Genomic DNA, 24,499 nt, shown 5'->3' on the forward strand with positions numbered 1-24,499 from the left:
CCTTGATTGAAAATCTGCTGCAAAACATCCCTCATTGATTCAGTAAACATCCACCGCCTCAGTAGAAGGTATCACACTGAGCAATGGACAGACAAATTGTAAAACTGTATTATAATTGCCCCTTCATCTGTACAAGCTAGAAGATTGCAGGGAAGGATCCTGCCAAACGGTTTAACTGGCATTTCTTTGGAAGCTGACATCAGAGGGATGGAAGGGGGACTTTTCCTTGGTATTTTATACAGTTTTAAAGGGACAGCATTTATGAGTGTTTTTGACGTCTTTCCTGGGCTTCTTAGTATCTTCCAGGTGAGACATTTCTTATTAGCTTACTGATGTGCTTGTTCCACTTCAGGAAAGGGAGCCCCTCAAGGGCATGGATGGCTGTGACTCATTCCTAAGTCTTCAGCTTCCTGCCATGGCCCAACACATAGGAGGCCAGGAAATGTTTGTGAAATGACTACAGGAACAGAGCTGACCAGGCACAAGAAGTGGACTGGGGAGTGAAGGGCATGAGATGTGGGCTGGGAAGAGCCATCCAAGCTGAGGAGCTGGGGAGGGCTAGAGCAGTGGGCAGGTTAAGTCAGGAAGAGCTGGTCCCTCTGCAGCCTGGGTCCAGCATGGTTCCCATAGGAGGTGTTGTTGTAGAAATCATGTCAAAGGGCAACTCAGTTTGTGAGAAAGAATTCCCAGAAAGCAAACTTGGCCCAGCTTTGCACTTGTTGAGGACAAAAAAGGAAAGATCAGAGCTGAGGGAAGCTGGGGAGGGAGGAGTGAAAGGAAAGGACATGGCAGAGAGGGTTTTAAGGAGACCTTAACAATCAGGGCCTGGGCTGGACAGCAGGTGGTAGAAGCTCAGCCTGCTGCTGCTGGGTCCCTGGGGAGCTGGGGAGGTGGCTCTAGGAGTGCGTAGACAGGAATGTCTGCTGCTCACAGAGGTGGTAGCCTGGCTGGGTCTGCGCTAGGCTGCCCTGTTCCGCCTTCTATCCTCTAGTCTTTGTTCCTTCAACTGATATTTCCTCAGGTATATTCAAGAACAGCTGGAGGGAGGGAAGTCATTATGACTTCCTAGAGGTGTGGACTCCTGGGCTGGGGCTTAGATGAAGAGTAACTATCCAGGTAAAGGAACAAAACAGACTTCCAGGGAAAAGAGAACAAGAGCAGGGCTACTGAGATGCAAAAGAGCCCAGCCCCAGTGAGGAGCCCCCAAGCCCTTGGCATTGCTCGGTAAAGGGCTGTCTATGCTACGAGGCAAATGGAGCACCTGCTGCTGGAGTCTCTGGTGACCAGGGTGGGAGGGGCTAGAAACCATGTTCCGTGAAGAACAGCTAAAAGACGCAGCCACAGATTATGTAGTTAGAGCCCTGGACTTCCAGGCCGCTCTGTCACTCCTGCTCACAGCATGATCTGGGGCAGGTCACTTGCCCCTCGGAGCCTCGGGTGTGGGGAGAATTCATGGGTGCAGAGAGGCCATCACTGGCAGGTGGCTGGAATAAAGGCAGCACCCAACAGACTTAATTTACTGTTACTGTGGAGAGCCAGGCATTTAAAGGCTACGTCTGGGCCAGGCATGGGCTCATGCCTATAATCTCAGCACTTTGAGAGGCCAAAGCAGACAGATCGCTTGAGCTCAGGAGCTCAAGATTGGCCTGAGCAATATGGCAAAGCCCGTCTCTACAAAAAATTTTTATATATGAAAAATTAGCTGGATGTGGTAGCATGCACTTGTAGTCCAAGCTACTCAGAAGGCTGAGGTGGGAGGATCATTTGAGCCCAAAAAGGCTGAGGCTGCCATAATCATTTCACTGCGCTCCAGCCTGGGCAACAAAGCAAGACCTCATCTCAAAAAAAAAAAGGCTACATCTGCAAGAGCCATCACTGGACCTAAGAGCAGTAGGTCCAGTTTACAGAGTGTCTTCACAGAATCAGGCCCAGTGTAAAGAAGCTCTAAGGAGGCAGCTATCAATTCAGTGTTAAGGAAAGTCCCAAATGGGAGCATTGGTCAATAATGAAATGGGCCCATCTGGGGGAGTGAACAGTATCAAGGGAATAGCCTCACCAGGGCTGGACAGCTCCCTTCGTGGACAGCAGCTGCTATCTAGGGTTCTGTGGAAGTGGGTAGATGGAGTGAGAGAACAGCTTTTTATAGAGCAGTCACTAAAGGAAACGCTAGGCTAAGGCAAGTTAAACAGATAGCTTTGCTGTAGGGCTTCCCAGGACCTTCACTGCCCTGAAACTTTGCTTATGGAACTCTAATGCTTATGGAAACCAGACAGACAATATGAATGGGTGACGTAGGATGGGAGTGGGCTGGGAGACAGCTGCCCTTTGGAAGAGGAAGCCTACTCAGCTTCTACTCTGCTCCCCTCAACGTCCTAAGGAAACTCTACTGGCCACTGTTACGGGTTAAATTGTGTCCCCCAAAAGATATGTGGAAGTCCTCACTCCTGATACCTGTACATGTGACCTTATTTGGAAATAGGGTTGCAGCTGTAATCAAGTTAAAATGAGGTCATCAGGGTGGGCCTTAATCTAATGACCAGTGTCCCTAAAAGAAAGAAAAATTTGAATACAGAGACAGATGCACACAGAGAGAAGATGACCATGTGACAATGGAGGAGGCAGAAATCGGAGTGAGCCATCTACTAAGCCATCGAACACCAAGAATTGACAGCAACATCAGAACCCAGGGAGGCAAAGAGGGATTCTCCCTGGGAGCCTTCAAAGAGAGCATGGCCCTGCCGACACCTTGAGTTTGGACCTGTGGTCAGAGACAATATGTTTCCGTTGTCTTAAGCCACCCAGTTTGTGGCATTTTGTTATGGTAGCCCTAGGAATCTGAGACAGCCACTAATTCATGATGAACTATGGACCAGCAAGCTCCAGAGGGAGAGGATGCAGAACCTCTTAACTCATAGATCACGGGCCCCTTTTTGAAAGAGCATCTTGGGGCTGGGCGCGGTGGCTCAAGCCTGTAGTCCCAGCACTTTGGGAGGCCGAGACTGGTGGATCACGAGGTCGAGAGATCGAGACCATCCTGGTCAACATGGTGAAACCCCGTCTCTACTAAAAATACAAAAAAAAAAAAATTAGCTGGGCATGGTGGCGCGTGCCTGTAATCCCAGCTACTCGGGAGGCTGAGGCAGGAGAATTGCCTGAACCCAGGAGGCGGAGGTTGCGGTGAGCCAAGATTGCGCCATTGCACTCCAGCCTGGGTAACAGAGCGAAACTCTGTCTCAAAAAAAGAAAAAAAAAGAAAGAGCATCTTGTTGGATGAGCCAGGGGACCCAATGAAGGTAGGGCACTCATTCTTATTCTCAACCTTTTGTTTCGTACCCACATGGTACCATTCACAGAGGTGACTCCTGGTTTCCTTACCTGTAAGTTGAGGACAACAATCTCAATCTCCCAGAAAGCTGTGAACTCCCAGCAAGATGCATAGCAAGCACTACCCCTGATAACGCCACCAGAGGGAGGATTATTACGTGGGATATTCCTCCCTGTGAGCCTCACTCTACCCCTCTGTAAGATGGGACAGCAATATCTCCCAAGGCTTCCCAGGGTTGCTAGGAACTGGCGTGTGGCTAGTGGTCAGAACCGTCCACGTGAACCAGTCAGCTCCTTCCTGCACACTCACTGCTTCTCCATGTCCGTCACTGCAGGGAGCCTGGTCTCCAGTGGCTGCCCTTACCTGTGCTGTGAGCTGGATGGGTTGGGACAAGGTGAGCTGTGGGGTCCCAGAGGGCTGGCTGGCAGGCTGTGGTGGCGGCAGGTCACCCCCCCCAGAGGAGACTGGGGGCTGTGAGGTCGAGGAGGAGGCAGAAGAGGAGGAGGAGGAAGTGGAGGAAGAGGCGGAGGCGGCGGCGGCAGCGGCGTTAGCAGCAGCCGCGGCACTGGACTGCTGCACGGCGGCGGCCAGGAGCTGGGCCTGGGCTTGCTGCAGGAGGAGCTGCTGCTGGGCTGGCATCAGCGCCGTGAGCTGTGGGGCAGCGGGGTCAGCGGGAGCCGGAGCAGGGGGTTAGAGAGGAGCAGAGAAGGCAGAGAGGGATTAGTGCCTAAGCCAAGCAAGTGAGGGGACAAGACCTCCTGGAGGACAGAGGCAGGCATGCGAGAGTGGCCATGGCCTTGGTGGAACAGTTCATCCACTAGCCCTGTAACAGATGAGGGGTGGCTGGTTTGTGCCCTTGTCCCCATCCTTCCCTGAGTACTTACCCCAGCTAGCTGGCTGCCCGTCAACATGAGTTGGGCCTGGGGCAGATGAGGCTGGGCCGGCTGGTGGGGCAGAGGTGCTGCTGGGGCTGAATCACCACTGGGGTCTTCAGCCTTGATCTGGGGGGGAGAGAGGCAGGGTCCGGGACCCCAGAATGTTAAGTGGAGGCCAGAGAGAATGCCCACCTGTGAACCAAAAAGAGGGCACGAGTGTGGCAATGGCAACCAGACTGGCACAGGAGGAACAGACTGGGGTGTGAACATGAGGCTGCAGCTCGTGGTCCTGCACTGACCATTGGGAGATTCAAACCACTCCTCTGGCCTCAGTTTCCTCATCAATCAGACAGTGCTAACACAACACCTGCACCCAAACTCCCTACAGGAGAAGTCTCCTTTGCAGAGTGCTTTCCCCTCCTGAGAGTCAGTTTCCCTGTCTGTCAAATGTAAAATAGTGGCCAGGCGTGGTGGCTCACACCTGTAAGCTTAGCACTTTGGGAGGCCGGGTTGGGTGGATCACTTGAGGTCAGGAGTTCAAAACCAGCCTGGCCAAAATGGTGAAACCCCGTCTATTAAAAAAAAAAAAAAGGAAAATACTTCCACTGGGCATCTCGGAGGTCAAATAAAGGGGTTCTGGATCCCACACACTTCATCTGTATCACACAGAGGTACCCCTCTCCCTCTCCCCCCCATCTCTATCTCTCTATCTCTATCTCTCTCTGTTGCCTAAGCTAGAGCGCAGTGGCATGATCACAGCTCACTGAAGCTTCTACCTCCCAGGATCAAGCAATCCTCCCACCTCAGCCTCTGAGTATCAGGGACTACAGGTGCCCACCACCACATCTGGCTAATTTTTAAATTTTTCTGTAGAGACAGGGGATCACTATGTTGCCCAGGCTGACCTTGAACTCCTGGACTCAAACGATCCTCCTGCCTTGGCCTCCCAAAATGCTAGGATTACAGGCATTAACCACTGCACCTAGCCAGGTGCATCTCTTATTTGTCCAATGAAGTAATACTTGGTTGGAAGGAAAGGTTTTCAGGTACTAAGAAAAACCACCACTGTGGAACCTGGGCTACAAACTCAGATGCTTACGGAAATGGGCACAAATGTGTGATAGGAGCAGGGCTGGATGGAGGTGGACTGGAGAGAGCGCTGCCTGAGTAGAAGTCCTATTCAGCTCCTACTTGGCTCCTCCTGGCCACTCTTTTCAAAATCTAGAACAAAAATACTGGCAGAATAAGCAAGACACAATATTTGTCCTGCACTGTGGACAAGCCAGATGGATGTGGCCCAGGAACTGCCAGGCTTCAGCCTCCGCCCCTGAGCTCTGCCAAGCCTCTCTGTGTCTCTCTGAAGACGATATGGACACATCTTGCACCATACACACAGAACAGACCACTGTAGAGCCACCTTGGCCTCCTCTGCTCCTAGGTGAAAAGCCAGACAGCAGCAGTTGTTGCTGAAAGGCCTATTGGATGAAGCATGCACAGTGGTGGGAGAAGGCAGGGCCTGATGGATCACACACCCTCAGGCCTAGAGTGGACAATGGGACCATCCTTCAGCCTGATATCCCAACACCATTTTTTAAAGGAAGTCCAGAGAAGGAAAGCAACTTATGCAAAATGATACAGCGTATTGGCAGTGGGGGTGATATTTGGAACGTGGACAGAGACAAACAGAGGTCAAGGAAAGGCCAAATAGTAGACAGTGAGTGCCATGTCCCAAATTATGGAACGTAAGTATTAGAAAGTTTAAGAGCTATGGAGGCCAGGTGTGGTGGCTCATGCCTATAATCCCAGCACTTTGGGAGGCTAAGGCAGGAGGATTGCTAAAGGCTAGGAATTTGAGACTAGCCTGGGCAACAGAGTGAGATGCTGTCTCTACCAAAAAAAAAAAAAAAAGAAAGAAAAAGAAAAGAGAGAGAGAAGTTTAAAAAAAAAAGTGCTGCAGAGATGCAGCATGAAATGACACTGACTATAAAAAGTCAGGGTAGTGGTTGTCCCTGGCAGGGGCATTAAGGGCCTCTGGAAGGCTGGTCGTGCTCTGCTTCTTGCTCTGATGCTGGTGACATGAGTGTTCTCAGTTTCTGAAAGTTCACAGGGTCATACATTGAAGACCTATGTCTGTTTTTAACGTGTGTCATATATGCATATATATATATATATATTTTTTTTTTTTTGTGAGACAGATTCTTACTCTGTCACCCAGGCTACAGTGCAGCCAAGGACGCAGTAGCTCACGCCTGTAATCCCAGCATTTTGGGAGGCTGAGGCAAGCAGATCACTTAAGGTCAGGGGTTCAAGACCAGACTGACCAACATGGTGAAACCTCATCTCTACTAAAAATATAAATTAGCTGGGCATGGTGGTGCACACCTGTAGTCCCAGCTACTCAGGAGGCTGAGGCAGGAGAATTGCTTGAACCCAGGAGGTGGAGGGTGCAGTGAGCCAAGATCACGCCATTATACTCCAGCCTGGGTGACAGAGTGAGACTCTGTCTCGGAAAAAAAAAAGTTTTTAAAAAATATAATGTTGAATGCCATGGTGAGCACACTATTCCCTTTTCAGTGGTCTTTCATTGTTTCTGGTTGTCTTACAGTCTCTGTTTGGTGCTTGGGTATCTTTAACATCTCTCCAATACTAGCTAATCTCCACTTTTATTTTAATTTAATTTTATTTTTTTGAGACAGGGTCTCACTCTGTCACCCAAGCTGGAGTGCAGTGGCACCATCAGGGCTCACTGCAGCCTTGACTTCCCAGACTCAAGTGATCCTCCTGCCTCAGTTCCCCAAGTACCTGGGACTATAGGCATGCACACCCATCTAATTTTTGTATTTTTTGTAGAGACAGGGTCTCACTACATTGCCCAGGCTGGTCTTGAACTCCTGGGCTCAATCGATCCACCCACCTTGGCCTCCCAAAGTGCTAGGACTATAGGCTGAAGACACTGCACCTAGCCTAATCTCCCTTTTTGAGATGCTCTCACTCTATTGCCCAGGCTGGAGTACAGTGGCACAATCTCAACACACTGCAAACTCTGCCTCCTGGGTACATGCAATTCTCCTGCCTAAGCCTCCTGAGTAGATGGGATTACAGGTATCATGCCCGGCTAATTTTTGTATTTTTAGAAGAAACAAGGTTTCACCATGTTGGTCAGGCTGTTGACCAGGCAGGCTCCTGACCTCAGGTGATCCACCTGCCTCAGCCTCCCAAAGTGTGTTGGGATTACAGGCGTGAGCCACTGCCCCCAGTCCTAATCTCCTCTTTTAATAAGAGAGCAGGCCTCTGAAGTTTAGACCCTTCAGCACACAAGAGACTCTTGGTAAATTTTAATAATCATCGTATTTATTTCCGTGGCAAATGATTCTGGTTTTCCATTTGTGAAATTTCCATTTAAAAAACATTTATTTAAGCTGTCAAAAAGCAAGCCATTTCATGAGTTGGTAATTGTTGAAGCTGACTGATGGGTATCTAGGGGGTTTATTTTCATTACACCCTTCTTTCTATTTCTGTATTCACTTCACATTTTCCATAATAAGGTGTTTTTTAAAAATTGAGCCAATTAACACAATTATTATGTAAATAGTTGCACACTGTGGTCTCATGCCTGAGACTGTGACAGGAGCACACGAATCACTTCAGTTAGGGAAAGACTGACAGAAGAGATGAAGAGAAGTTGAGAGGCAAAGGCCAGAGAAACAGGGTGAGTTGTGGACTGAGCCCAAGGCCAGGAAGGGGAGGGAGAAACCTTAATTCCTTTGGTCCCACTGGCATCCCCAAAAGAAGGAAGCCTGCTGCCAGTCTGAGAACAGACTGCAAAGATCTGATTCAAATGAGGACAAAGTGGGGGCAACGGATATATGCTCTGCTCCGAGGGCTAAGGCAAGAGCCAAACCTGCCATCTGAGGGTCACAGAGGTCAAGATCAAGAGCCTGTCTCCCCTGGACCCCGGTTAAAGCAGGCAGCACAGAAGCAGGACATCTGCTTGCAAAGCACTTTTGTCCTCTCCTAACACAGTGGCATGGGGGTACACGAGACATGGAGGCAACCACAGAGGCCATCCCATCTGACTGTCCCCTCCCCCCAACCAATGATAGAGAAGAGGAAACTGAGAAGCCCAGAGAGGGGAAGTGACTTTCCCATGGTCACAGAGCAAAGCTGTAGCAGGGTGGGGAGCAGTTCCCAGCTTCCTACCCAATCCCTCAGCTACCGCTGGTCAGAGTCTGGAGTCCTGCTCACACCTTCTGCCTCCACCTCCAGTGCTACATTCAAGCCTCTGGACCTGCCTGGTACCCCTGACCAGGCTGAAGGGTGAAGACTTGGGCCCAAGCAACCCCAAGAAGCCCAGAATGTCAGGCACAGGGCCCCATCTGGATGTGGAATTTGCACTGCCTGGCTGCTTCCGGCCTCCCTGACATCCTCTCCTCCTGCATCCTTAAAGCTATCCTCAACTGGTGCCAAACTCCCACCCCCACCCACCTCAGCTGGCAGATAAATGTGTGTATTGGGGGACAGGGGGTGGTGCAGGCCCCTGTTGGGTCAGGGAAGTTGGGATGGGGGCGGGCCTTTGGCTTCCTGTTGTTCATCACCCTGGGGTTCTGGGGGGGATTTCCCTGGCCACCCCCACCCCCTAGGGAAGGGGAAGGAGCCTGGGTGAGTCACAGACCTGGGGTGGGAGCCCAAGAGTGAGAAGGGGAGGGAGGAACCTCATTACCAAGGTACCAAGGCTCAGTGCTCTCTCAGGCCTTGGACCGAGGCAGGCCTTCTGAGGCCCCTCTCCCCAGTGCTGCCTGCTTCCCTGGCTGTTCTGACAGTTGCTTACCTTTGTGCTGGGGCCAGTTGGGGACACGGAGAATGGGGAGGTCTTATTCTGGGGGTTCTGCAAATAGAAAGTAAGGGCAGGGGGATGGAATAGTGCAGTGGAGCAGCTTCTGACCACCCCCCTCCCTGCCCTCCTGGTCCAGGTGGCACAGAGCCCCCTCTGTACCCCTCTCCCCATTTCTTCCCACCCCCTCCCACTTATCCACTCCCTCCTGACCTGATGATTAGTGTCTGGTCCATTTCTTTCAGTGTCTGCAAAGAGAGGGAAAGGATGTGTTGTCAACAGGCACCCCCACCACACCTGTCCCCTCCCAGCCCTCTTCCCATCTGCCCCACTTCCCCTGCCCATGGTGATTCCTGCCCCCCTGCTCCCTGCCCACACACCTGTGTGCTCTGATGGGGAGTCCAGACCTTGCTTCTCGGCCTCCAGGGGCTTAGACATTCTTATTTCTGGGGACAGAGGAGGAATGGAAGTGGAATGAAGGAGGGGAAGCCAGTAGGGCTCTCAGGACCCTGTTCCACCACACCGCCCACGCCTTTCCCCCAGATTCCCCCCTTACCCCCAACCACCTTGGAAGTGTCTCTTCCCGAGAGACATGTCCTCCATTCCAGGCCTCTGACCTCCTCTGACAGGACAAGACACGGCCCTCAGGCGTTGGGGGATCTTGCCTTATCCTTTTACCCCTCCAGAAAGTGGCACAGGGGTGTCAATCACAATGCAGCACAGGGTAGGGCAGGAGGTGGAAGGTGGTCATGAGAAGGTATCAGCTGCCCAGGAGGAGGCTGGTGACGTCCAAAAGGAGCGAGAGCAGCCTTGGGCCTCCTCCTCAGGCGAGCCACCCAGACTCCTGTCTTGCCCCACCAGGTTTCGGGTGAGACATGTTTTCCACTCTGAGATGAGCCTCGGAGATGTGATGGGGCTGCAGTGTTCCCAAAAGAGGCAGTTGTCAGATCTCTGAGTGTGATTCAGCCGCCCTCTGGCCCTCTCCCCAGCCCACCACTTTCCCCGTCCACATCTCACTCCCACCAGGCCTTCCTTCTTACGTTTAGCACCCAGGCCTAGCAGCCCCACCCTGATCCTCTGTAACCTCAGTTCCATCCAGCTCTACCCCTGAGCTTGTCCTCCAATCTAAACCTCACCTGGGACTTCAGGCTTAAACCCCAGCTGCATCCTCAAGTCCACTCCTATAACATAACCCCATTCTATAGTTCCCTAGGCCCAGGAAATGACAGGGGGTGGCCAAGGGAGGGTAGCAGGCAGCAAGCTGGGCACCAGGGGACATAAACCCACAGAGACAAATGCCTGTCCTCAAAGCGCTCCGATACTTTTCACAGAAAGGCGAGTGCTCACCAGTGCCAAGAACAGAAGTAGATATGACTCACAGCTCACATTAGCGGTTAGTGCTAATATTACCCCGATTTACAGAGGAGGAAACTGAGGCTCCAAGAAGGGATGTTACCTCCCCAAAAGCACAGCAAGACAGCAGACATGCCCGGATTGGATCTCTGGTCTTCATGCCTCCAGTGCTCCTGCTTCTAATCTGAGCCACTCTAATCTAATGGCCCCGAGTCCTGACTTCCAGCTATCTCATCTTCAACAGTCCCCCCACCCAAGCTCATCCTGAAACCAAATCCAACCCTTCCTGGTCCTAGACCCCAAGACAAATCTGGGCTTCAGCCCAACCCATCCTTAGTCCACTTACTCACCCTGAATCCCAAGTTGTACCCAGATGGCTCAAGTCCTTCATCTGACTTTGACTCTCAACTGTCCTGAGACCCTGTCCCTGATCTAAACTTTTCCCATAACTCACTCCAAAATCCCTACTTAAACCACGACCCCACCCCTACTAAAGGAGCTGTCCAACTCTAGTGTGATCTGCACCAAGATACTTAAAGAAAGCAGCTAGGTTAGGCACAGTGGTTCACGCCTGCAATCCCAGCACTTTGGGAGACTGAGGCAGCCAGATCTCTTGAGCCTGGGAGTTCAAGACCAGCCTGGGCAACATGGAGACCCTATGTCTGCTAAAAATACAAAAATTAGCTGGGCACAGTGGCACACACCTGTAGTCCCAGCTATTGGGGAGGCTGAGGCAGGAGAATCGCTTGATTCACCAGGAGGTCAAGGCTCCAGTGACCTGTGATTGCACCACTGCACTCCAGCCTGGGTGACAGAGCAAGACCTTACCTCAAAAAAAAAAAAAAAAAAAAAAGGTGGGGGGCAGCTAAAGTGAGGGATAGGAAATAGAAAGAACTCAGTAACAGCAAAAAAAAAAGTCTAGGAATTTTGCAATTGAGGATTATTCAGTGTGAAATGCAGCTTGAGTTTTAAAGTCCTAATTAAAAAGACAGGTTATGCATTGCTGGTAGGAGTGTAAATTGATACGCGCACCATTCAGAAAAGCTGAAAAGATATCCTCTCCCTAAGATGTAGCATGTCCACTCCTGGGCATCTGCCCAAGAGGAACACGTGTCCTGCCCATCAAAGGAAATGGGCATAGCCTTTTTATAATGGCCCCAAACTGAAAACAGCCCAAGGGGCCATCAACAGGTGAACGGATAAACAAAATGTGGTACGTCCATACAATGAAACACATCACAGCAATGAAAATGAACAAACTTGGCCAGGTGAGGTGGCTCATGTCTGTAATCCTAGCACTTTGGGAGGCTGAGGCCAGTGAATCACAAGGTCAGGAGTTCAAGACCAGCCTGGCCAACATGGTGAAACCCTGTCTCTACTAAAAATACAAAAGATTAACTGGGTGTAGTGGCAGGCACTTGTAATCCCAGCTACTCAGGAGGCTGTGGCAGGAGAACTGCTTGAACCCAAGAGGTGGAGGTTGCAGTGAGCCAAGATTGTGCCACTGCACTCCAGCCTGGGCAACAGAGTTGAGACTCTGTCTCAAAAAAAAAAAGAAAAAAAGAAAGAAAAAGAACAAACTTCTGCTTTGTACACATGGCCAAAGCTTAAAGACATGAGGGTGAATGAAAGACGCCAAACACAAAGGCAGACATAATTTATGATTCTAATTACAGGAAATTAAAAAACAGGGAAGCTGATAGCAGATGATCACGGTCAGAGTGAGCACCTTGGAGGTACTGACCAGGAAAGGGTGTGAGGAAGCCTGCAGGAGGTGAAAAAGAATCTGGTTTGGTGGTTACAGGGTCTATATATATGCAAAAATTCATCAAGCTGTACACTTAAAATTTGAGCACTTTTACACTTACATTTTAACAAGCAAGAAAACATTTAAAAGCTAAAAAGCAAAAAGCCAGCACACAGTCCCATTAAGATGCACACTGCACCAAGGCAGGTGGATCACTTGAGGCCAGGAGTTTGAGACTAGCCTGGGCAACATAGTGAAACCCCCGTCTCTCCAAAAAATAAAAAAAGTTAGCCAAGCGTAGTGGTATGCACCTGTAGTCCCAGCTACTCAGGAGACTGAGTTGAAAGGATCATATGAGCCCAGGAGGCTGAGGCTGCAGTGAGCCCTGACTGCACCACTGCACTCCAGCCAGACTCTGTCTCAAAAATAAATAAATAAATAAATGAAGATTCAGACTGCTGTATCTGGTAGGGTACCCAGGACACTACCAGAGCTCAGGTCCTATTTCTTGGCCCCAGGGATGGGGCATTAAATGGCTACTGATACAAGAGATAAAGGCTGTCCTGACTCTGGAGCAGTAAAGGCAGGAATCCTGCCTGATCCTAACTTTAATTCATACACACCTTAGCCCTACTTCAGGCAACCACTAAGTCTTATCTGGTCCTAAATCCCACCCCTCCTAGCATCCCTAAAACTGGAACTCCAGCCTCCTCTGGCCTCCTTCCCTCTAGCCAAGCTCCACATTGCCTAAGGGCAATCCTTTCCTGACTCCTCTCTACCTCCTGGAGAAACATCCAGGCTACTGGGCCTGGCCTCCAGGGGCTGGCCCACCACCCTCCACTGCTCTTCTCTTGCAGCTAATGCACACTGCTCTTCAACCACATTGAGCATCTCCCCCCGCTTGGGGGTTCTGCTTGACAGACAGCAGACTGTGTAGGTTCTACACTCCCCACCTAGCTGGACAACCCTCTCCCACCCACAGATCAAGGCAGCCTCGGAACCCCACTGCCAGCCCAGAAAGTCCACACTCATCCTTAGCCTCTGCTACGGGCCAAGTTGCATCTCCCAAAATTCATACACCGAAGTCCTAACTCCTGGTCCCTCAGAATGTAATGGTATTTGGAGATAGGGTCCTTAAATACTTAATTAAGATAAAGTAAGGTAATTAGGGTGGACCCTACTGCAATCTGACTGATATCCTTATAAGAAGTGGGAATTAGGTCACAGATGGGAACAGAGGGAAGACCATATGAAGACCTAGGAGATGACCAGCTGACCACAAGCCAAGGAGAGAGGCCTTGGAAGAGGCCAACCCTGCTGACATCCTCGTCTCCAACTTCCAGCCTCCATAATTGTGAGAATGAATTTCTCTTATTTCAGCGACCTAGTCTGTGACACTTCTCTGTGGAAGCCCTAGCAAACTAAGACAGCATCTCAAAGCCCCTGCCCTCCTGCTATCCCATCCCTGAGCCCCCAGCTGTGCCCAGGTTCCTTCCCCACATGACCAAGGGGACAGGCCTGGTCTGACTAATCGCTGGGTTCCTAGCATCACTAGCCCAGAATGGATTGTAACTGCTGAATGTCCCTCTCTGCAGCAGTCTCTGTTTCCTACTACTTCCCACACATGTCCTACTGTCTCTCTGCTATATATTTTATTATACTTATATTTTGGGACAGAATCTTGCTCTGTCGGCCAGGCTGGGCTACAGTGGCACAATCACAGCTCACTGCAGCCTCGACCTCCTGGGGTCAAGCTATCCTCCCACTTTAGCCTCCTGAGTAGCTGGGACTACAAGTGTGCACCACCATATCCAGCTAATTAAAAAAAATTTTTTTTTTGTAGAGACGGGGTCTCCTTATGTTGTCCAGGCTGGTCTCAAACTCCTGGGATCAAATGATTCTCCTGCCTTGGCCTCCCAAAGTTCTGGGACTACAGGCATGAACCACCATACCTGCACTCTGACATTTAAAATATTTCCTGAGGGTTTGGCACGGGCTGTTCCCTCTGCCTGGAACATTGTTCCCCAATCATCCACCTGGTGACCCCCTACGCATCCTTCAGGATTCAGCATAAGCTCTGTTTTCTTTCTTTTCTTTTTTTTTTTTTTTGATACAGAGTCTCACTCTGTCACCCAGGCTAGAGTGCAGTGTGCAATCTTGGCTCACTGCAACCTCCTCCTCCCAGGTTCAACCAGTTCTGCCTCAGCCTCCTGAGTAGCTGGGATTATAGGCACGTGCCACCACTCCCAGCTACTTTTTTGTATTTTTAGTAGAGACAGGGTTTCACTGTGTTAGCCAGGATGTCTTGATCTCCTGACTTGTGATCTGTCTGCTTCAGCCTCCCAAAGTGCTGGAATTACAGGTGTGAGCCACCACACCCAGCCATAAGCTCTGTTTTCTATGAAACCACCACTTGATGCCCCCCAGCTCCCAGCCAGGTCTCTCTCCAGCTCCCCCTACCCTAGCACCTTCCCTTGTCACTGTCTTTTTTTTTTTTTTTTTTTTTTTTAAGTTAAGAGACCAGGGGAGAACACAAACATAGTCCCTTGTCATTGTCTTAATGAGGCAACTGTAGCTACCTGGGCCCCAGTATATTTCCCCTATCAGACCGGGAATTTTTCAAGAGCAGGTCTGATCTCAGGTTCCCAAACACTGCCTAGCAGAAAACATGTGGGTCAGTGGATAGCAGTGGCCCCAAGGCCCTGATCTCCCTCCCCCCGGCCTTTGCCTCTGCTCCTCTCCCATTTGGGTGACCCTTTCCTTCTCTACTAGCAAACTCTTGCTCCTCTTTAAGATTCAGCTTATATGTCACCTCCTCTGTGAAGTACTCCCTGATTCCCCAGATGGCCAGTGTCTCTCTGTTCTGGGCTTCCCTGCCCCTGTACTGTTCTGCATCACATCCTGACCATCCTGGGCAGAGACCTCCACCCCAACTGTGGGCACCTCAGAAGCCCAGGCTGGAGTCATTGCTGCACAGGCCTAGGAGTATGTCTTTGGAATGAATGAATGAATGAACGAATGCATTCAAGAATCCCCGAACTGACCAGGGCCCAGTCCTGTCTAAAACAAACCGCTATCTCTACTGTCACCCACTCTAACATCACCAAGAAACCTTAACTTAAATCTTTAAGGTAAGATTTCCTCTGCAGGGACAGTGGCTGGAAAGACAAGAGTGGTTTGAGGGAAAACTTTCTCCATTCTCTCACCCTTATTCTCCCTAAATTCTTTCAACCACAGTTATACATCCCTGCATAATCCCTGCCCCACACCTGGTTGGGCCACTGCAAAATGGCCAACTGTTGCCCTTTGCCCCTTTTCTTTCCACCTCCCCTATCAGAGCTCAATCTGAGAGAAGGGTTAGATTATTTCCACCAGGAGTAAACAGGGAGTTCCATTTCCACTGTGGACTAAAAGCCAAATGACACCTTAACAGGGATTCCAGGGCACTAGCAACCATGGACTTGGAGGGTCTGTCAAATGGCTCAGCCTCAACCTCAGCCCAGGCAGGGATGCCCATTGACTGTCACTCAACTCTAAAGAAATACTAGCCTGTTCCAACCCTAGACTCTCTAATTTCAATGGTACAGGGTGTGACCTGGGCATCCAGATATTTAAAAGCCCCTCCAGGTGATTCTTCTTTTCTTTTTTTTGGAGGCAGAGTCTCACTCTGTCACCCACCACCCAGGCTGGAGTGCAATAGCATGATTTTGGCTCACTGCAACCTCTGCCTCCTGGGTTCAAGCAATTCTCCTGCCTCAGCCTCCGAGTGGCTCTGATAACAGGTGCGCACCACTATGCCCAGCTAATTTTTATATTTTTAGTAGAGACAGGGTTTTGCCATTTTAGCCAGGCTGGTCTCAAACTCCTGACCTCAAGTGATCCACCCACCTTGGCCTCCCAAAGTGCTAGGAATACAGGCATGAGCCACCGTGCTCGGACCCCTCCAGGTGATTCTAATGTGCTCCATCCCCTGGCACCTTCAGAAGCTCCTCTCAAAGCCTTACTCACACACAAAAAATTGGTTGGTTATTTACAGCCATTCCCACCCTCATCTAGGTAATGTGTAATTTTTTAGGGGAACTGGAAGAGAAAAGCAATGCAAAGCCCTACCAGGCCCCTTGGAGCCATGTTGCCCGTTGAATCCCACCTTCTTCAGGTTAGGCCCCTTTCCAGGCACTGCCCAGCCCTGAGCTCACACTCGCTTGCCCGACTGCCCCAGGCCTGGGACTCTGGGTCCTCTCCACCCTCCCACTCCTCCCTCCCCGGACTTTCACTTCTCCTCTGCATTTCCACCCCCCCGCCAGTTTTAGCAGACTTAGGCCAGCTTCTCGTTAGCACTTACCGAAAATGGGGCTAAATATAGAGGGCCCAAGGACTGCCCCTCACCCCTCTTGGCCCCACTTGTCCTGTCCCCTGGGTCCCCTGCCTCCACAGCCTGCCTCAATCAAGGCTACAGGCTGGGAGCCCCTGTGGGCAGGTTGGTGCTGCTGGGAACCTCTGTGGGTCCAGCTGGCTGAGTCTCCATCCTCCCCAGAAGCAGCACCTCACCCCTCCCCACCCCACAGCTGTCCCTGGGTGGCCTCAAGGGAGTGAGCACTTCTGAGCTGTCAGGAGGGACGGATGGAGATACAGGCAGCAGACACAACAAGAGAGGTGGCTCCACAGCTGCGCTGACAACAGACAAGAGCTGCAACAGTACACACCCCACGGCCACAGGCAGGCAAGGCCCCAGCCAACACACCACAAGAAACAGATGTACAGATTCCAGACAGGAACGTGAACACGTTTGCAGATGAGACACATGCCCAGACATGATGCCATGGGCATATATGCAAAACACACACAGAGACATGTGTACACACATGCGTTTACACACACTCTCACACTGACACACGGCCAGCCACACACACACAGAAGTACACAAACTCATATACCCAGAGTTGAACACAAACACACCCCTACACACTAGACCCAGTCACTTACAGACTCAAGATATGTGTACACACACACACATGTACTTACACACGTTCTCACACTGTTATATCAGTCCAGCCAGAGGTACACACCTGGACATGCACATGCTCACACGTACTCACACACACATACCCAGAGTCACCTCATCCTGGAAGATGGCCAGGGTTGACCTCTGAACCCAGTCCACAGGTATGGATCCTGGCCCTGACCCCTCTGCCTGGGCCTCCCCTATCCCAGCCCTGACCCATCTGTGCTGTCATTGATGACAGGTCTGTCTTCTCCAACAAACTGGGAGCTCCAAGAGGACAGACCTGAGCTGCCCCTTCCACTGTATTTCCAACACCTAGCACAGAACTGCTCAATAGATACACGTTGGTGGAGGACACAGGGATGCCCACACACAATGGTGCATATGGGACAGCACACACCACCAAACCAAGACTCATGCCCATGGTCATGCCTGCATAGCCACAAATGAAACAGGCATGAAGGGCTGAGTGCCTGCCATGTTCCAGGCACTGTGCTAAGCATGGTACATGTATTATCTCATTTAAGGCTCCCGTCAACACTGCTGAGTGATAGCCATCACCAGACAGACATGTACACATTCTACTAAATGAGCCAACAGCTATACATCACCTTAGACAGTGCCTGGTGCACAACGTTCACTCAATCAATTGACATTTGGTGGAGGAGGCATTTAATAAGCACACAAACAAACACATAATGAAATTCCCAGCAGTGACAAGTGCCCTGAAGAAAAGATAAAGCAGGGTAAAGGGAAAAGATAAAGCAGGGTGAGGCGACTGAGAGTGACAGGATCAGTGCCAGTTTAGATGGGGAGGTCAGGGAAGGCCACCCTGAGGAGGTGACATCTGAGGTGAATAAAGTGAAGAAGTGAGCCAGGGGATCATCACCAAGACTACCCCACAATGCAAACCCAACAGCCCCCTACACTCACAAGCACACAGCAGTCCCACTCAGGGCACTCAGAACTACTGTACACACACACACACCCTTACCAGATGTGCACACACCAACTCAACAGGGAATGACACCCCCCAAGTCCAGCAACGTAGCGTTCCAACCCCTTTGCAGTCCTTATCCAAGGATCACCCTTGTCACCAACCCCACTGGTTCTCCACATGAGGTCCGACGATTAACACCCAGCTCCCTCCCTCCTGTCCCCAGACCCCTTGGAACAGGGCAATAGAGGAGAAGAGGTTGGACGTTCCAGTGCCTGATGTGAAAGGGGAGGGCAAAGAGGACTTGTGGGGGTTTGGGGGTACCCGGCATGGGAAAGAGGGAGTTGCTAGAGTACAGAGGAGAAGGACAAGAGAGACAGCTGAGGAGGAGGGGCAGGGAGGGCCCGCAGAGCAAAACTAAATGTGCTGCCTGTCCTCTGAGCAATGGCGCAGACACCAGCCCCCTTACCTGGAGCCCCCATGCTGGAGTGAACCATGCTGCCCGCCCCGCCAGGGCTGGGGGAACAACTGTGTCATCTCCCCACCCTCTCTAGGGGCTGAGCCCTCCCTGCCGGAAGTCACTCAGGGAGGAAACCACAGGGCCGGTCCGCCCCCTTCAGAAGGGAAAATACCCTGGCCCACAGACCTGCCCTGGCAGCCTGGCCCACCCCAAATCATGTGTGTGTGTTGGGGGTGTGAGGGCTAGTGGGGCAGAGGATAAGCAGGCTAGAAGAGCCCACTCCTACCACTTCGGTCCAGGAGGTGCCTGCAACAGTGTCCCCCAACCACCCCCCAGCTTCTACCGCTTCATGGAGGTAAACAAATCTGTAACAAGGCAAGGGGATCTGGAAGAGAAGGTGGGCCCACAACAGTAACAACGATAAAACACTAGCCTGCAGCTTACTGGAGAAAGGACTTCGCCGATGCCTGACCCTGTGCCTCACTCTTGACAGGTGCCATCTCGAATGTGGTGGTCACTGTTATTTGCCCCATTTTACAGATGAAAACACTGAGGTTCAGAGAGGTGAGCAGTAGCTTTCTCAAGGGCCCAGAGCCAAGAAGCGTTGAAGCTTAAAAGCACGCCGTGGCAGGGAAGATCAAGCAAGTTCTGTGCCTATCTGCAGGTGAGCTGTTGGGTGTCACCATTGGGAGGAAGTGGTGACTGTGGGCAGTGGCAGTGGGGACGGTGGGTCGGGGCCTTGGCCTGGCGCTACAAGAAGTCGCCGGTCTATAGCGGGCGCCCGAGGCGGCTCCGGCGGAGGGGAGCACCAGGTCTCCCGGCTGCCGGCTGGCTCTTCGCGCTGCCTCACTCCCAGTTCAGCGCCTTCGCGCCCGCCAGAGGGCGGCAGCGCCCAGCCAATGGGCCGGAGGGCGGAGCCGGCTGCGGAGGAGGGAGACCCTCCCTCTGCTCCCTTCCCCAACCCCCCCAACGCCCCCGCGCGCACACCTGCCAGGGTCACACAAAGGCGCAGGACTCCTGGCGCACCGCAGTTCAGACAAAGGCACGCCCAAGTCCGCTGCCCTCTTCCTCTTCTTGGTACCTGGGGTCTGAGGCTGCTGGGCTGCCTGGCATCTCCAGACACCTCATCTGCCTATCTGGGCCCAGCAGGACACGCTGCAGCCCATGCCTGGACCAAACCACAGGTGCAGGCACAGATGCCTGAACTCACCCCCCCACACACAACTATTTCTACACATGGACCCCAGCACATCACACACATGTGTGCACACGCAGGCATGCATGAACACATCTTTGTGCACAGACCCCAACACCAGCCCTCCCTGCTAACGATGGTTACTCCCGTATACTGATACCCCCTCTACTTCCTCACATGGACCCAAGACACAAAGGCATTTCTACACATATGTGCCCAGGCACGCTTCCTGGCCACTCACACACAGGCACACTCAAAAAGGGCATACCACAGGTAGCACTACAGGAGTGCCCTTCCCTGATGGCACACATGCCCTGTGCACCCAGACACACCCAGGCAGACAGGTGGGCACAACAGGAAGGACCAGCAGTTCTCATATCTGCACGTGAGAGGGGACAGTTTCCAGGCATCTACACGCCACAACATCCCATATTGTTAAAGGCCATTTCACAGAGGAGATCCACAGACCACACAGCAACTGGCCACAGGATTTCTATATGTGAGGGTCTTCCCAACAGCAGCCTGGTGGCGGTGGGTCCTGGAGCCTTGTGTCGAAGCTGTATTTCCACAGTAAGCTTTGTTTTCTATTAGGATTTGTTTTGGGGGGACTTGGAAATGGGGCTCATAGGACACTGAGGGGGGCAAAACCTCATCAGCCACCCCTATGTTCCACTCTGGACAGATTCAGCATCATCCATGTCAGGAGCATGCTTTTGGACACGACCCCATTCCAGTCCCTTAGGGTGAGCCAGCAGAGAAGGACCACCCACTTCCAGTGCAGCCAGGTCTGCAGTTCAGTCCTACAGCTGGGGAAGGCTGTATACATTCCCTGAAAGATGAAACCACCCTATCCTTCTTGCCTTCCATGCTAGTTCCATTCTTAGTGCCTCAGACCAGAGCTGGGCCTGGTGAGGGGATCTTGAAAGAGGATGGGCCTGCCCAAGAGAGGATAAAGGGGCAGAGTTTGGAGCACACCGGGTGGGTACAGCCTGGCAGCCAGAATGGGGAGGTTCAGGCAGTGGGAGATGGTGGCCTCATTGCCACTGAAGAGGCCTGGAGTCATGCTGAGCCCGGCAGGTAGGGTATGGGAGCTGGGGAGCAGTGGGGGCCACTTGAGGTGCAGAGAGCTGGCAGGGAGGCGGCACAGGGGAGGCCAGGCTGGGCTCAGGGCTGAGCGGTAATTAAAGGAGACGTAGGGGGCTCCCCAGGGCCAGCGGGGCTGGTAACTGACACGCGGGCCCCATTGCTCCGCTCATATTTCTCGCCGGATCGATACGTTTGACTCCCGACAAGACAATAATCGCTTGTACGCGGCCGGCGAGTCGATCAAATACATTATTAGAGCGAGGTCCCCTGGGGGCCCGGCGGGGAGTGGTTGGGGGGAGCAGTCAGCCCACCGGGGACAGCGGAGCAAGATTCTTCACCCCTCAGGGCCCCCCAGCCAAAGCCTCTTCCTCTTGGCCACCCCTGGGGACCCTCTCTGTGGCTCAGTTCCCCAACCTCTCTCCAAATACCTGCTGCTTTGGTGATCTCTCTACTCAGCCCCCAGCAGCATCCCTGTTCTGTGAGGGGACCCAAGGGTTCTTTCCCCATAGGCACTGCCTTCATCTGTAAGGCTGTGGCATGTGGGAGCTCAGAGAGGCCCCTCAGACCCCCAGCCTGGCAGGACACAGGGAGACCAAGCCTCGGGCCACACTCTGAGTCCATGGCTAGGCCAGGAAATGAACTTGGGCCCAAGACTCATTGATATCCACCTTCCTCTGCCCAGCCTCCTTGCTGCATCTAAGCACATGGGGCTTCAGTAGCACCCAGGCAAGGGGCAGCCTCTAGGGTGGTTAGGGAAAGCTAGCTTAGGGACCCAAACAGGCAGGAAAACAGGATGATAGGGGTGACAAACAAACACATAGACAAAGGGATGTGTCTGCTCCTGCTGCAGGGCCATCCGGTCCCCCAGTGGGCCTCAGATACCCTCAAACCATGCCCAGCCCCAGTCCTGGCCCACCCTAGACACTGCTTGCCACACTTGCCCACTTTCTTGGCTTCTGGGCTCAAGCCTATTTCTCCCTTTTAAAAAAATTCAATTAAGCTTTATTTTTAAAGGCTTTTTAAAAGGCTTTTTTTGTGTGTGAGATAGTCTCACTCCGTCACCCAGGCTGGAGTGCAATGGCAGGATCTCGGCTCACTGCAACCTCCACTTCCTGGGTTCAAGCAAGTCTCATGTGTCAGGCTTCTGAGTAACTGGGATTACAGGTACATGCCACCATGCCAAGCTAATTTCTGTATTTTTAGGAGAGATGGGGTTTCACCATGTTGACCAAATGGGTCTCGAACTCCTGAGCTCAAGTGATCCGCCCACCTTACCCTCCCAAAGTGCTGGGATTACAGGCGTTGAGTCACCACACCCTGCCTCAAGTCTATTTCCTGTTTACACACCTGCTTTGCCCACTAGACCCAAAGTGCCCCCTTTGCTTCTCCAGCAGCCCTAAGTCAAAGTCAAGTTCTGTTTAGGAGTATCCAGTACTCAGGGACTTAAAATATTTCTTCCTCTTCTTCTTTGTCTTCATTATCACTGGCACAATCTTGGCTTACTGCAACCTCTGCCTCCCAGGCTCAAGTCATCCTTCCATCTCAGCCTCCCAGGTAGCTGGGACCACAGCCATGCACCAACACATCCAGGTAGTTTTGTATTTTTAGTAGAGACATGGTTTTGCCATGTTGCCCAGGCTGGTCTCGAAACTCCTGGGCTCAAAGCCATCCACCCACCTTGGCCTCCCAAAGTGCTAAGATTACAGGCATGAGCCACCACGCCCGGCCTACTCTGTGTTATTTGAACCAATACATTATCTCTAAGTCTTCATGACAGTCTGAGGAGATAAGGTCTGTTATCCTCATTTTACTAACAAATTGAGCCTCAAAAAGGTGAAGTCACCTGCCCCCAAGTCAGACAGCATGAGTGGTCGAGTCAGGTTAGTTTAAGCCCAGGTCTGTTCCCCTGACAGCTTGCTATCTCTATACTGAGCCCTGGAGCGCCTTCTTGGAGGGGTGAAATGCTACCTATCCTTCAGGAGACAACAGCAACAGCCAGCCACTCCTTGCACAGTCAGCAACGCTGGAATCCCTCTACAGCTCACAACCCAATGCCCACAGCCTTCAAGTCTGTTTCTTGATATTCAGCAATGCACTGGACTCCTGATCCCATCAGCTCCTGGCTTAAGGTGGGCCAACCATTCCCCATCTCCTTCTATTCAAACATTCAGTGCCAAGCCCTGTGCCGGGAGCTGAGGACCCAGAGGTGAGCTAGATCTAAAATCTGACCTCAAGGAGTGTTAACAGTCTGAGAGGAAGACTGAAGTGGATAAAAATACCTTGACAACATGGTGAAACCCCATCTCTACTAAAAATACAAAAATTAGCCTGGCAGAGGGCACCTGCAATCCGAGCTACTCAGGAGGCTGAGGCAGGAGAATCACGTGAACCCGGGAGGCAGAGGTTGCAGTGAACCAAGATCATGTAATTGCACTCCAGCAAGGGTGACAAGAGTTAGACTCTGTCTCCAAAAAAATAAAAAATAAAAAAATAGCCTTGATAATTTATCACTCAGCAAGTATCCAATAAACGTTATTATGTGCCAAGCCATTGCTAAGCTCACAGAATGCAGTAGTTTAAAGCACCCCATAGAGCTTATAGTCTTTGGGGGACAAACGCTTTTTTTTTTTTTTTGAGACAGAGTCTCGCTCTGTTGCCAGGTGCCAGGCTGCAGTGCAGTGGCATGATCTCGGCTCACTGCAACCTTCGCCTCCCGGGTTCAAGCAATTCTCCTGCCTCAGCCTCCCAAGTAACTGGGACTACAGGTGCACGCCGCCATGCCCAGCTAATTTTTGTATTTTTAGTAGTGACGGGGTTTTACCACATTGGCCAGGATGGTCTCCATCTCTTGACCTCGTGATCCACCTGCCTCAGCCTCCCAAAGTGCTGGATTACAGGCTTGAGCCACCACACCTGGCCCGAGAAACAATTTTTAAAAGTTAATCAGCTAGCTGGGCATGGTGGTATGCCCCTGTAGTCCCAGCTCCTCTGGAGTCTAAGGCAGGAGAATCACTTAAGCCCAGGAGTTCAAGGCTGCAGTGAGCTATGATAGCACCACTGCACTCCAGCCTGGGTGACAGAGCAAGACCGAATCTCTCAAAAAAAAAAAAAAAAAAATTGGCCGGGCATGGTGGCTCACACCTGTAATCCTAGCACTTTGGGAGGCCAAGGCGGGCGAATCTCAATCAAGGTCAAGAGATTGAGAGCATCCTGGCCCACATGGTGAAACCCTGTCTCTACTAAAAATACAAAAATTAGCTGGGCATGGTGGCATGCCTGTAGTCCCAGATACCTGGGAGGCTGAGGCTGGAAAATCACTTGAACCTGGGGGGAAGAGGCTGCAGTGAGCCAAGATCGCACCACTGCACTCCAGCCTGGAGACAGAGTGAGACTCTGCCTCAAAAAAATAAAAATAAAATAAAAAATAAAAAGCCATCAAATAAATATGTAATTCTAAGTTAGGAAAAGTTATATCAAGAATAGGTCGAGGATTGAGCCAGGCATGGCGGCTCACGCCTGTAATCCCAGCACTCTGGGAGGCTGAGGTGGGCAGATCACAAGGTCAAGAGATCAAGACCATCGTGGCCAACATGGTGAAACTCTGTCTTTACTAAAAACACAAAAATTAACTGGCCACGGTGGCACACGCCTATAGTCCCAGTTACTCAGGAGGCTGAGGCAGGATAAT

At 51.6% G+C, this 24,499-nt stretch overlaps 1 protein-coding gene across 19 annotated transcripts in view; it reads right to left on the reverse strand.

Moving 5' to 3' along the window:
• The window catches only part of POU2F2 (POU class 2 homeobox 2), an 84,011-nt gene that overhangs the window by 21,599 nt on the left and 37,913 nt on the right, over positions 1-24,499 (reverse strand). For 4 of the 19 annotated variants that reach the window (XM_078359783.1, XM_035284576.3, XM_054249576.2 and 1 more), the window contains exons 1-6: positions 18,540-18,605; positions 9,412-9,477; positions 9,245-9,279; positions 9,029-9,085; positions 4,210-4,326; positions 3,689-3,976 (exon numbers count right to left, since the gene is read on the reverse strand). In XM_078359783.1, coding sequence (XP_078215909.1) covers positions 3,689-3,976; positions 4,210-4,326; positions 9,029-9,085; positions 9,245-9,279; positions 9,412-9,477; positions 18,540-18,567 — 591 coding nt within the window. In that variant the 5' untranslated portion in view covers positions 18,568-18,605. Of the gene's footprint in view, positions 1-3,688; positions 3,977-4,209; positions 4,393-9,028; positions 9,086-9,244; positions 9,280-9,411; positions 9,478-18,539; positions 18,606-24,499 lie in introns of those variants that run through there. The other 15 variants (XM_017967411.4, XM_035284582.3, XM_035284578.3 and 12 more) reach the window with 6 other exon arrangements.

This window comes from Callithrix jacchus, chromosome 22 (assembly GCF_049354715.1).
Source record: "Callithrix jacchus isolate 240 chromosome 22, calJac240_pri, whole genome shotgun sequence".
Lineage (NCBI taxonomy): Eukaryota > Metazoa > Chordata > Mammalia > Primates > Cebidae > Callithrix > Callithrix jacchus.